The following is a 13,645-nucleotide window of genomic DNA, read 5'->3' as shown; positions in this document are numbered from 1 at the left end:
TGTTCTCTGCCTCATAGTGAATGTCTCAAGGATATTAGCATTGATAACCTCGAGCCATTTGTACTCAGGAAGCCTACCCAATTAGGAGTGGGGGACTGGGGAAAAGGGGAAAAACTATTTCATTTCTTAAGAGCCCAGCTCATGGCAAAAACAGGAATCCCAAGACTACTGGGAAAGCTAATTCCAGGGAAAGAAAATCAGATCCGTTGTTCAGGAAAATCATGACCCGTTGTTTACTTTAAGATAGAACGATGTCACTCAGACTTTAAAACTAAGTTGGCTCCTAGTTATTTCATAAATAAAAATTTAAGCTGGGCATGATGGTGCAGGACTCAGGATGGAGCCCGAGGCAGGAGGATTGCCATGAATTTGAGGCCACCTTGGTCTACACAGCACCAAGTCAGCCAGATCTACAGAGAAATATCAAATACATAAATATTAAAATGTGAACTTTCTAGGATGTTCACTTGTCAGAGTTTTTGTAAGACATTAGTTTTTATTTCTAGTAATGAATGAAGTGTTTGTCACATTCCCAATATGATTTCAGCAAACTTTATATTTGTTAATGAGATACCTGCCTAGGATCTCATAGCGAGGGTTTGGCAGGGTAGGCTCCGACTCCAGGAGCCTCATCTCATTACCAGATTGAGTGTAGGTGATTGTAGGTCCATGCTGATGATGTGGGCATAGTAAGATGATGTATTGAATTCCATGTGATGTATCTATAAAGCTTCACACAGGTGTCCTCTACCTCAGTACGATGCATAGGCTATATTATGTCTGGGTCACAGTAAACTGAGCCTTCACGAGGGAAAGGGGAAGTTGCTAGGAGACTGAGTCTTCACCCTAGGCTTGGCCCATGTGTCTCCATCCGCCATACCATACTCCCTCCCCTCCCACAGTGATGCTGTTATTCATGTGTGTGTGTGTGTGTGTGTGTGTGTGTGTGTGTGCGCGCGCGCGCGCGTGCGTGTGCGTGTGGGCACACGCGCATGCATGAGCTACAATGACTCTCCCTGTTTTCTCCTCAGTGAGGGGTGGGAGGGTTACAACACATTGTTTTCTGCCTTCACAGGGGTGTTGGGGATCCAAACCCAGATTGTAATGTTTGTACAGCAGGCCCTTTGCTGACTGAGCTGTCTTCCCAGCGCCTTGTAGCTCTTACATAGTCACGACAAACATAATTAAAAGCCCCTCATTAAGTGATCCTTTGATGGGGTCGGAAGGCCAAAAATGACCTCCTTAGCTCTACTCTTCTCTTCTCCTGCTGCTACCAATCGCAAACCTCACCCCATCCCCACTCTCGGCCCTGAGAGGCACAAACAGCCTCCGTGCAGATTTCTCTGGAACGCCCCTTTGAGGTAGTACTGTTTCACGAGGTCTTAAAGGCCATCCAGGGGAGAGTCTCCCCTTCAGTCCATGGTGGCACATCGAGTCCCTGTGAGGATGGGGGCCTGGCGTGAGCAGACTTATCTGGAGTCCCCAGTGAGAACTTCCTTCCTTGTCCCCTGAGTTGTTTGAGTCACATGGCCTTCCCCTCTTCTCTCCCTACACAGAGCGAGCGCCCAGGCGTCTTTCCCACATGTCTCTTACATACAACACACATCATTTCACACAGGCACACAGCACCCTACGGGTAGAAGAAGCCTGGTCTCAGACTCCCTCTGACCCACCCCTCCCCCATGTTTTTCCCCATTAGGCAAATGGAAGGCCCCTTGCCACCTGTTAGCATTACGTCATTGGCTCCTCAGAACACAGTTGTACCCGAGGCCTTAAACAAAGTAGTTCTTCTTGTATTGTTTGCATTCAAAGAGCTGATATCATGCCAACTGATGTCATTGTGTGTCTTTGTGTGACTGCTATGGCAACTGGGCAGGTGGGGGGGCCTCCGGCTGATGTCACTGGGCAGGGAGGGGCAGAGACTGAATTTCAAAAAGCTCTATGCTGGGTATTTTGTGGGGGGGGTGGGAGGGGGTTGGCATGCTTTTATTTTTATTTTTTCTAACTAGCTGCCTTTAAGACAAATTATTGCTTGAATACACTAAATAAGAGTGGGACTCCACCTCCCCGCCTCGCCTTTTGAGTTTAGTTCCCCAGTTCTTCCTCTCAACTTATATGGAAAAATGTTACAAGTGCCTTTTTCTTAAGGAAAAAAAGTGAATTCTGTGCCCCTGGCAGGGACTTTTTACTGGGGGATTTGTGGAGCCCAGCAGATTTCAAGATCGCTCCTTCCAGTGTCCTCTAGAGTTTGGGGCAGGGGCAGTGGGTAGTTTTTACACATTCATTGGTGATGTTTTTCTGGTGTGTCTTACGCTTTTTTTTCTTTGTGGTTGGAAGAGTTCCCTCTGGACTAGTCATTGGGGTATAGTGATTTCACAACAGAAGATAACAGTAAGGGCAGAGTTTAATTACAGAAATGAAGTCAAATGAATGTAAAACTCGTGTGTGTTCTCCTCCAAACATTTCCTATTTACTTTTCTCCTTTTTGACTGATAGTCTGAGCACAAGCTCGCCCTCCTGAGTTGTCTGTGGATCGTCACCATTTCCTACTGAAAATATGACCTGTGTTCTGGCATAAAGCTGGCTGTGCCCATCGGTTGGGGACATGCTCTGTTCAGGTCCCCTGCTCTAGTGGTTAAAAAAAAAATGAGACGAAATGAGGAAGAATGTGACATTAGTTCAGAAACTGGTGGACAAATGGACTTCCTGCCCTTCGGTTAGCACAGACGTATATCCTGATCAGGGTTTGTGCTTTCGGCCTCATGCCTGGGAGCTATCAAGACCTCTGTGACTGGTAAGGCATTACTTCTGGGAACTTCCCAGTGCCTCCCCTTTCCCCGAAGGACTCGAATGTCGAATGTCCCATCCTGCTCTAATGGGACTGATGCTCATTGGATGACCCAGCCCTCAGATCTCTTAATGTCTCTCAAGTGTGCATGTGTGTGTGAGTGTGTGCGTGTGTGTACATGCTTGCGTGCGCACCAGCGTGCGTGTGATGGTGCTCGGTCTCTGCTTCCACCCTTAAGCACATGGTGTTACATGAATATCCCCATGTATCTAATCACACACCTGTGGCTATGTGATTTCCATAAGTGTCTGTACTAACACCAGGCCGTGTTTGCATGCTGAAAGTGGGGAGACAGGTGCAGCTGGGCCTTTGAAGTGTTTCCGCCTCAGCTTTGGAGTTAGAGCAGAGCCTCAAGCTCAGAGTGTGCATTAGCAGACCCAGCAGAGGTCAGAGGTCACCATGAGGGAGTTAGTGTGCTCACAATCCTCTGAAAGCTAGGTACAGGAAAACGGGCCACTCACAGATGCCATTCTCCTGGATGTCAAGATCTGCAAATGTCAAGGACCCTTGTGGACAGTCATGTAGATTCTGACTCAGTCTCCCAGCAGTGGCGTCCCTTGCCCAAGTTTCCCTCTGCTGTTTCCACCTTTGGGAAGCCATAGAAATAAGATGAATAGGGATAGCTTGTTCCATGGAGTGACCATGCAAGCCGAGGGTGGAAGGTATATGTCCATCTGAGACTCATATGCAGAGAGACACACTGTGCATTCTGAGACACACAGAGAGAAATGAGCTTGTGCAACTCAGCAGGCAGGTCAGCGGTGACAGTAGGGCAACAGCCAGCATAGCCTGCCATTTCCACAGTGCCCGCTTGCAACTGCCCGCTGCATAGGCAGTGAGCTTGGCTTTCTGAAGGTGAGTTATAAATGGCGCAGGACACATGTGCACAGCACCAGAGCGTGAGCAGAAGCTATCTGTAGGACAGTGCCTTCCCTGCTTTCCTCAGCTCCTGAAGTACACGGTTCTCCAGTGGCCAGGGACCTCGTGTCTGTTAGAAGCAAATCACATTTGCAGTTGATGAAATTGCTGGGTGCTGGGTGGCACTTGTTCCCAGGCGCCTTGGCCCAGTTTGTGCAATAAGGAGTGCAAGCCCTCTGAAGCTGCCTCTGTGTGTCAAAATAGACTTCTGGTTTCTGTTTTTTATTTTAGAAATGTCAAAAATGTACATAGACACAGTGGCACTCATCTTTATGGGGAAGCTGGCATTCTCCGTGGCCTCTGTCATCTTATTCACACGTGCCTTCTATGTTTTCCTTCCAGGGGGACTCAGTAGTTTTAAACAGAACCATGAAAACCTCTGTGACAACTCCCTCCAGCTCCAAGAGTGCCGGGAGGTGGGGGGCGGCGCGTCTGCGGCCTCGAGCATGCTACCTCAGTCTGTCCCCACCACCCCTGACATCGAGAACGCAGAGCTGACGCCCATCCTGCCCTTCCTGTTCCTTGGCAATGAGCAGGATGCTCAGGACCTAGACACCATGCAGAGGCTCAACATCGGCTATGTCATCAACGTCACCACTCATCTTCCCCTGTACCACTATGAGAAAGGCCTCTTCAACTACAAGAGGCTGCCAGCCACTGACAGCAACAAGCAGAACCTGCGGCAGTACTTTGAAGAGGCCTTTGAATTCATTGGTAACTACCTCCCAGGGTGTGGGGCAGCTCTCCCTTCTCTCCAGCTCCGGGTTTGATGGAAGGTCCAAGGTGTATTCCTGTGTTAGGGGGGGATAAGTAAACAAAGCATAGTCCTCCCTTTAGGACTCAGAACTACCTGCATGGATATAAAGGAATAGTTGAACTAGTGAGATTTCCATTTCCGTGGCTAGAATACCTGAGAGACTGACCTGAAGGGAGCAGTTGTCTTGGCTTTATGATCTCAGAGGCTTTAGGCCTTGGCATTGTTGATTCTGGACTCGTGGTGAGACAGAACAGGGCAGTGGGTGTGTATGATGAAGGCTGCTGAATTCCTGGTGACTAGGAAGGGAGGGGCCAGGACAACATATTACCTCCAGTAGCACACAGTGTGTGACCTTCCCAAGGCAAGGGTCCCCTTCTAAAGTTTTCGAGACTTTTGGAAGCAGTACCACCAGCTGGAGACTCAGCATTTGACACAGGTCTGTGAAGCCATTTCATATTCAAGCTAAAGACACAATCGCTGTCTTTGTCTCGCATCTGTTCAACCAGAAGTTCCTATCGATCCTCCAGTTAACAAAGCAGCTACGGTGGAGGTTGGACATTAGATATTGGATAACCAGAATAATGCAGGGGAATGTGAGGAACTAGTCAGAGCTGGTCCTGCTGTCTAATCTGTGTAGCACCCCTCCCCCCCAGCTCTGAAGGACTCGCCAAATAGAGACTATGATATCACCTTTAACTGTCTGCAAACCTCTGCACCACCTGCTTGTTCACCCAGCATAGGGCAAGTGATTTCCATTCAGTGCTGTGAGTTACCCTGAGTCACAGTGTACATGGCCTCTTCACTTGAGGTCAAGGCAGAGACAGCATTTGTGAAAGAAAGGGTTGGTTCTGAAGAAAGTTCTTCAGAAAGCAGGCCATGCTGTGATGAGTCCCTTCACACACTTCATCCTCACAGACAAGGGGAGGAAGAACGGCATGAGTCGCTTTCTTCCACGTGAGTGATCTCGGTTCTTAAACACTGAGCGACAAGGACTGATGTCCGTGCTCGAGGGAAGGTACATGTTGTCTTTGGCGCTTTGTCTCGGGCTCAGGGAAGCAGGAAAGATCAGGCCCCTGTAGGACCCAAGAAGGAAAATTTGAGCAACACTCAGTAGGAAGCGACCACCAGCTCGACGCTGACTTAGCTTTTGTAGCTCTGGTAGCATTGTGGCGAGACATGAAGGGTAACTAGGACAACGGGAACAGATGACAGACACTCCATGTTGTTTCCAAGAGACTCCCAACTCTTATCGGCACAGAGGTAGCCCAGTGCTTCCCACATTGTTGTCTTGGGTTGTTACTGCTCTCTGTCTCAAAAACACTCATGGTTGTTGCTGTTTTGACAGAAAAGGAGTCTCAAGTTTAGCATCCGCCAGGGTGGTGGATTTGTTGGCAAGCTGGCAGCTCTGGGCACCTGCTTGCCTGTTTTGTTTCCCAGTTTGTCCTTCAGTGCTGGGCCCTACCATGGACACTCTGGAAGGATAGCCAGAGTGTTCTCTAGACTCAGAAGTAAGAAGACCTTTCCATGTCAGGAATCCTAGTGTCAGGAGGGAACTGGGGGCTGAGGAGAAGGCACGGTGAGGAAAGTGTTTGAAGACCTGAGTCTGAGTCCCCCGGAACCCAAGGAAAGTCAGATGCAGGAGTACACATCTGTAATGCCCTCCTGCAGCAGTAGTACACATCTGTAATGCCCTCTCCTGGCAGCAGGATGGGGGGCGGACAACCCCCGGACACGCGCAGGCTAGCTAGCTTGGTGTCCCCAGTGGCACAAGAAATCCCATCTCAAAGAAGATGGTAGGCACATTGACTTCTGCTTGTGTGCTGTGGTATGCCTATATCTGGAGAGAGAGAGAGAGAGAGAGAGAGAGAGAGAGAGAGAGAGAGAGAGAGAGAGAGAGAGAGAGAGAGAGAGAGAGAGAGAGAGAGAGAGAGAGAGGAGAGAGAGGGGGAGAGAGAGAGAGAAAGGAGAGGGAGAGGAGAGGGGAGAGAGGGAGAGAGAAAGGGAGAGGGGGGAGAAGAGAGAGGGGGGAGAGAAAATAAGAATAAAAAAACCAAAGGACCTAGTGGTCTAGACTCCTGGCCAGGACTCCTAATCCAACACTCTGGGCCCATGTTGCGTTAATTAGTTCCTAGTACTGGGTAAAGATGCCCTGGATCCTTTATTCATAAAACCCAAGCCAAGCCTCAAATCCTGAGTAGGAAATGCTTGTCACCAGGTAGACAAGGAAGTTTCTGGTTGATAGAGGCTATTACAAAGGAGAGTCCACCTGACATAATTCCAGGTGGAGGAAGTTGGAAATTGTTTTCCATTTAGCGAATAGCATGGGATGGGCTTGTTCTAAAATTACAGCCATGGTGCTCACATTCCTTCTGGATTATTCAGATTTACCTACTCTTTTAGAAGAAGACAAAACTAATAACAGGCAACATTTAGCCTGAAGAACAACTCAGGATCATGTGTTTGGGGCTCAACTTTGTTCTCCTTGTCTTCTGATTGGATAATTGAAATTTTGTTGTGTGGCCTCAAGGGAAACACAGCAGGGTTCACAGCATTATAACATTCACCCGAGTTTAATATAAACTAAGCTATGCCCAGGTTTAGGGCTTAACAATGCCAGTTTAACCGCTGAATCAAATGACTCCGTTTCCACAGTTCCAGAGGCTGGTGAGCTAGTGTCCTTTGCTTTATCCAGGCAGGAAGACTGAGGTTCTGGGGGCTCAGAAGAATCACAAGGTCACTTAGCAAGAGTGTTAGCAGAGGGCTGGAGAGATAACTCAGCCGTTAAAGGCTAGGCTCACAACCAAAAATATAAGAGTGTTAGCGGAACAGGTGGTCAAACCCCTGGTGCGCCTTGATGGTTCTCTTACTACCATGTTTATTGTTCTTGGTTTGAGAGGTCATCTTGTGTGTGCCGAAGAGAAGTTGACAAAGGGAAACTTTCTTGAAGCACTGTTTTTGGGGTCTCTTGATACAAACTTGTCTATAGGTTGGTGAGAAAGAGATTTACATTGTGTTTGTCTCTTGGTCTACTAGTTAGCAGCCGGTGCAGATGATTTAAAGCTAAGGAATGAATCTTTACCCAGTTCTGCATTCCTCCAGGGGCCTGTCCTTGGGGACATGTTTTAATCTAGAAGTATCACTAAAATGCTGTCCAGAGCTGACAGGCATCCAAACCCTTTAATATTGGACATGCTACTTTCTGTTGCTCTCAGATCTAACCTACTTGGGAGTCCTGCCTCCCAAGTGATTGCCATGTAGGAGCAATGTGTGTGGGTGGGGGGTTAAATATGTGGGAGAGGGTCATGCAGTAGGTCCGTCCTCTACAAGTCTAACTTTGACAACAGTTGTGGTCTCTAGTGAGAAGCTGGGTGTAGGAACTTTCTAGTCCAGCTTCATTCCTTCCCTTCCATAGAGATTTAGTAAGCCTTAAGTATTAAACGCTAGCTTTTATAGCGAATGGTCTTCTATAGCATGAAGAAGGTATATAGACTATATGTTGTTAATAGCACTAATTTTTCAGTCATATGTAATTTGGAAAGTGGAATTAATATTGTTAACCAGAAGAATTTCATAATATATGCACATTTGTGTATGTGATATAATTTCCATTTTTTCTGTCATCCTTTTCTTATTTTCCTTCCCTTTTCGTCAGTGGTATGATTTTAGAGAAAATAGAAAAGGAACAAGATAGTTGGGAAAGAGGTTCAGTAACATTTATGTTGAGTGTAGTAGCTTTCTTGTCATGAGTGTGTCAGTGTGTCCTGTTGTAGGTTGACAGGCTTAGTAGCTTGCTTGCACGAGTGTGTCAGTGTGTCCATCTCATGTGATATGTTCCCACAGATGACTCCCTTGCTCCATCTTCTCTCTAAATGTAGAACTGTAGGGGACTGGGAAGATGGTTCAGTAGGCAACACACCAAACAAGCATGAGGATGGGGGCTCAGATCACCAGAACCCCACACAAGAGCCATGTAGCTGCAGTAGCCTGCCTAGAATCCCATTGCATGAGGGACTGAGATGGGCACCCCAGAGCAAACTGGCTATCTTGACCAGCAAAAGCTCTGGGTTCAGCAAGAATTGCTGTGTCATATAACATGGAGTGAAATCTGGGAGACACATGACATCAACCATGACCTTCCAGAGACACTTTCGATCATGCATTCACACATATGCAAACGTACCCACAACCACATGTACCACACACACACACACACACACACACACACACACACACACACACACACACACAAAAAGAAAATAAGGAGGGTCAGTCACATGACTTAGGGGGTAAAAGGTGCTTGCTGCCAAGAGTGGCAACCCACATTCAATCCCCACAAACGAGTATTGTGAAAAGAGAGAACTGACCCCTCCAGCTTGTCCCTTGACCCTTGACCTCCCCGTGTACACTGTGGCATATATACCCCCCAAACTTTTTTAATACTTTAAGAAAATGCAGACCAGCAGTCCCTGCTTGTAGCCAGTTCTGTAGCTCGTGACTTGAACACGTAGAGTCCACTGGTGCATATACTTGGAAACATTTTCTGTACTAAAGGAAGCTCCCCCTTCTCCTCCCCCTCACCACCTGTCTGTCTGTCTGTCCCACAGAGGAAGCTCACCAGTGTGGCAAGGGCCTCCTCATCCACTGCCAGGCTGGTGTGTCCCGCTCTGCCACCATCGTCATCGCCTACTTGATGAAGCACACGCGGATGACCATGACGGATGCTTACAAATTTGTCAAAGGCAAACGACCAATTATTTCCCCAAACCTCAACTTCATGGGGCAGTTGCTGGAATTTGAGGAAGACCTAAACAATGGCGTGACACCACGGATCCTTACGCCAAAGCTGATGGGCATGGAGACGGTTGTGTGACGCAGACGCAATGGAAAGGGCCGTGGCTCTGTTTGGAGATGAACCAGAGTGAAGGGGGTTCTGGTTTTGTTTTTGTTTTCAGTTTGTTTTTTAAAGTTGGGGGAATGTTTGTGAAAGGAAACAAACTTGTCTAAAGACTCTATTTTTAATAAGTGTGAGGAGACTATAACTTCTGATGCCAATGAGATTCACTTCTCTTAATCTGGTATTGCAAGGAGGTTAAAGAGGTCATTTTTTTAAAGCCAACAAATAAAAAGATTATGAAACTTGTTTCTCCCCAGTTTTCCTTGTTAGCCATTGTAGAGCTTATGACTAAATCGTCTGTCTGTGCGGGCTCATAGACCGAAGATACCACACTTCAGTTACAAAGAACCAAAAGGAAGTGGAAAAGACATTGATTCTTGAAGACCTGGGACCTCCTGGCCAACCGTGTAGAAACCAAACCCTGCCAAACCATGCCCTGGTGTGCTCAGTGGTGTGAAGAGAAGGGCGGGCAGCCTCAGTGGTCTCAGATCACTTCATGTGCTCTCTGAAGAGACAGAGGGTATTGTTGGTTTTGTGTGTTTCATGCTCTGGATAGTTTTTCCCTTTCTCTGGGTTTGAAAGAATTTATTTTTAATAGAAAGAAACTGGCCTTTATACCATGTGCCTTTGCTGGCACTTGTGCAATAAAAATGGTGTTTTGCGTGTGTGGGTGAGTTAGAACTGGCAGCCGAGCGACAAATTGAACCAGCTTGGAGATAGAAATTCAACAATACAGTGGCTTTCCCTCCCACCTCTCTCCCTCTTTCCCTTTTCTTTCTGTCCTCTTTTTTTTTTCTTCTTTGATTTGATTCTGGTTACAGTGCCATAAACCTTGTTACATATGTATATCAGAATGTTAAAAAAAAGACAAAACTTTATTTAAAAATATTTTTTGAAAAAAAATTCTTGCTGTGTTTTTGTTGATGTGTAAAGACTTATTTTCATTACATACATGAAAGTTGTTTGGGGGTATGTCGTTCTTTGCACTTCACCCCTCTCTTATCTGGTTAGACTCACGCTTCTCTTGCCTCTGGTATTGTACACAGAACGTAGTTAGAAAGAAAGTACAAGTTTTCATATAGGGAGATGGAGAATGGTCATGGAGGCTAAGAATCCTAGCACCATGACCCTTTCTGCTGCCTCCTGTCTTCTTCCGGCAGGACAGTGGATTTACGGACTCGAGGGGCTCCCATCAGACATCATAACAAAATCATTGCCCAACTAAGGATTTGGAATACAGTCCTCTCCCTGGCAGCTCTACGCAGATGCCAGTGCCAATCTGCCATTTGTGGCTTTCACAGTCCCACCTCTGTGGCCACTAGCTCACTTGACAGTTTTTAGGGACATTGTCAAGTACAAGTTGCAAGGTGTGCCCTTCCCACTTGTCCCAGTCACTAGAACTCTGCTCTTTGTGTGCACCTTGGTGGTGGCAATGCGGGTATTCAGCCCACAGACAGTTGGAAGTGTGGTGGGAGAGGCATGCAATCCCTGTGTTTTCTCCATTTAATCCCAGTACATATCGAGAGGGCCTTAGCCACCAGGAAGATCTACAGGGCTCCAAAGCTTGCTCAGCGTGAGTGAGCACTGAGAACTCCAACGTGTCTGGCTCTATGTGACTGCATTTGACAGAAATATTTTTGTGAACATTTGCTTACAAATGTTACACCAGAAATATTTTGACATTGCTTTCTGTTTTCAAATAGCTTGTTTGCCAAGAGTCATTTAAATTTTTTGTTCATTAGAAAAGTGGAGATTGGACATAACAGGAATTAACTGAGAGCTAGATGGAATTATTTTGGTCTAATGTAAAGTATGAAGTAGGCAAAAATGTAAGTCTCTGGTGTTTCTGTACGGGCAACAGTATTTTTGTTATTGTTTTGTTTTTTACTATCAACTAGAGCATAGAGCATGCTGAGAGTTTGCTTTTGATCCACAGTGACTTAGAAACAGCAATGTGGCAGGTTCATCTAAGTCTAAATGTTAGAGTTCTGATAGGATATAAGATTCTCATTCTCTCTCTGTCTCTCTGTCTCTCTCTCTCTCTCTCACCCCTCCATCTCCTTACTCTTCTTTCTCTCTGCCTTTTTTTTATCATTTCTCCTGCAAAGGAAGGGAAAGAATCGACAGCTATGTGGACATGATGTATATGTTTGGAAGTTTAGGTGCTTAGGAGGTGGTCGCCTCGAGGCAGACAGGAACCCTGCCAAGCAGCATACCAAGGATTCTGAGAAGGACTCAGGTCATCTAATCTGCTCTGAGTCACTCAGCCTCCATTCCTTCATGGGGAATGTTAATCACTTCATGAGCATATGGAGCAGCCCTGCCATTGCATGGGACGGCAGATTCCCCAGCATTCTGGCTCTCAATAGCTGCCTGGCACTTTCAGGATGGAGTTAGGGAATGATTTCATCTTCTGAGAAAGCAGTCTCTATCCTCATCATTCTCAAGGTTCATGGTTCATACTGTGAGAATACAATGGTTTCATAGAATGAATCCATGATCTATCTAATGACTTAGGTTGAGTAGGCTTCATTACCTTGGTATGAACAGAACGACAGCTCCCGATCCCCCTTGTGGATTTCAGTTGCCAACAGATACTTTTCCAGTCAGTGAGTACCCACCATGATAGACAGCGCAGTTCACAGAAGAACGCCTGCTGGCTACATTTGGACTGAAGTAGGAGGCTGGAGAGTGAGGAGAGACGCTGACTGGAAGGTGCTTGCAAAACGACATAGAGGATAAGAAGTTCAGGGGACTCCATGATCCCATGCTGGCAGCAAATGAGAGGTGACCCCTCCCCCAAGATAAAGAGACAAGAGACAGGAGAAATTGAGGAGGTAGAGCAGTGATGAGGGACTAAGACCCCAATCATACTCTGAAAGTTGGGAGAGAGTTCTGATTTCTCGGGGTCTTCTGAGGGGTAAGCCTGGTGAGCCCAATGGCAGATCAAGCAGTCTTAGCCTTCACCTTATTTGTGAACTGGATCTGGGCATGAACTACATAGACATATGTGATATTATTTTTAATCTTAAATCTAAGATGTTCTACTGTCTGATCTGATCTGTCACTTATTGTAGGTGCATTCTGGGACAGGACGCAGTAGAAAACATAGAAGTTCTGGTACTGCAAAGGATGAGTCATAAAGTATTCAGGGACCATAGTGGCCCCAGCTTTATCCACCTGTAGAATAACTGCCCTGTGGAGGTGGTAGGGAATGACAGCAACAGTATTAGTGGTTCCTGATTTCTGTCTCTGGTTACCTCCACCAGTGGTGTGAAATAATCAGGATTTGATCAAAAGCAGAAACATTGCAAGACTCACGGCAGAGTCTTGCTTCTCTGTGATGTGGCCTGAAGTCTCTGTCAGTCAACAACGAGAGAGAAACCCTGGTCATGAAATAGAGGGGTGTAAAGATAAAATTCCAAAGGCAAGCTAGGATACACATTAGCCCTTTATCCTCCTTGATGTGGGATGCTTGAAGGACCTAGTGCTTTTTGCTAAATGTAAACACCTAGCATATGATTAAGATGGTGAAGGATGAGACTGGGAGAGGTCATAGGAGCTGAAACCATGGCTTCTGCCAAGCCAAGGTAAGTCACAGGGTCAAGGGTCAAGGAAAATGCACGCTCCCTATAATTCTCCCAGGTCCCCCCCCCCCAGAGTGTGGTGGCTACTCTCTACTTCTTCCCCAACTTGATGCAAATTTCCTCTAAGACTTCTTGGCCCCATGTGACCCTGGCAAGGGAGTTCCAGGAAAGGCAGTTCCTGTCTCGGCTGAGTTTGTTGTCATGGTGTTTATAACCTCTCCGTTTCATTGCTCATCTCATCCCTTTGCCCTTAGCAAGAGCACCCTTCAGCGTGATTCCTTGTCTTCTGAATGGCCCAGACCTTGACAACTGAGATCATTTTTCATTTATTCTATTACAGTATCAAAAGCAATTATTAGGCACAACAGTCTAAGAGACATGGTAGCATTTCAGATGTACTTTTACTTAACCTTGTAATCCAGTACCAGCCCAATTTACTTGTGACAGTCACAATCATGTCAGTCAGTTTAGCAAAATCTATTTTTGATTCTTTAAAAAAATACATTTCTTTTTTAATTGTATGGGATATGTGTGCGTGTTTTGAGTATGTGAATGTGAGTGCAGGTATGTTCTGAGGCTAGAAGAGTGTCTTGGATTCTGTGGAGCTGCAGTTATAGGCAGTTATGAGCTGCCCAACATGG

General features: G+C 46.4%; 1 protein-coding gene across 1 annotated transcript in view; it reads left to right on the top strand.

Moving 5' to 3' along the window:
• Nucleotides 1-9,663, top strand: part of Dusp10 (dual specificity phosphatase 10) — a 39,358-nt gene extending 29,695 nt beyond the window's left edge. The window contains exons 3-4 of the mRNA XM_005082427.4: nt 4,109-4,480; nt 9,128-9,663. Coding sequence (XP_005082484.1) covers nt 4,109-4,480; nt 9,128-9,393 — 638 coding nt within the window. The 3' untranslated portion in view covers nt 9,394-9,663. The remainder of the gene's footprint in view (nt 1-4,108; nt 4,481-9,127) is intronic.
• The last annotated feature ends 3,982 nt before the right edge of the window (nt 9,664-13,645 follow it).

The sequence above is a fragment of the Mesocricetus auratus genome, unplaced genomic scaffold, assembly GCF_017639785.1.
Source record: "Mesocricetus auratus isolate SY011 unplaced genomic scaffold, BCM_Maur_2.0 Super-Scaffold_100676, whole genome shotgun sequence".
Lineage (NCBI taxonomy): Eukaryota > Metazoa > Chordata > Mammalia > Rodentia > Cricetidae > Mesocricetus > Mesocricetus auratus.
Note: the sequence above shows the minus strand (reverse complement) of the source record. Positions and strands in the feature narration are given on the sequence as shown.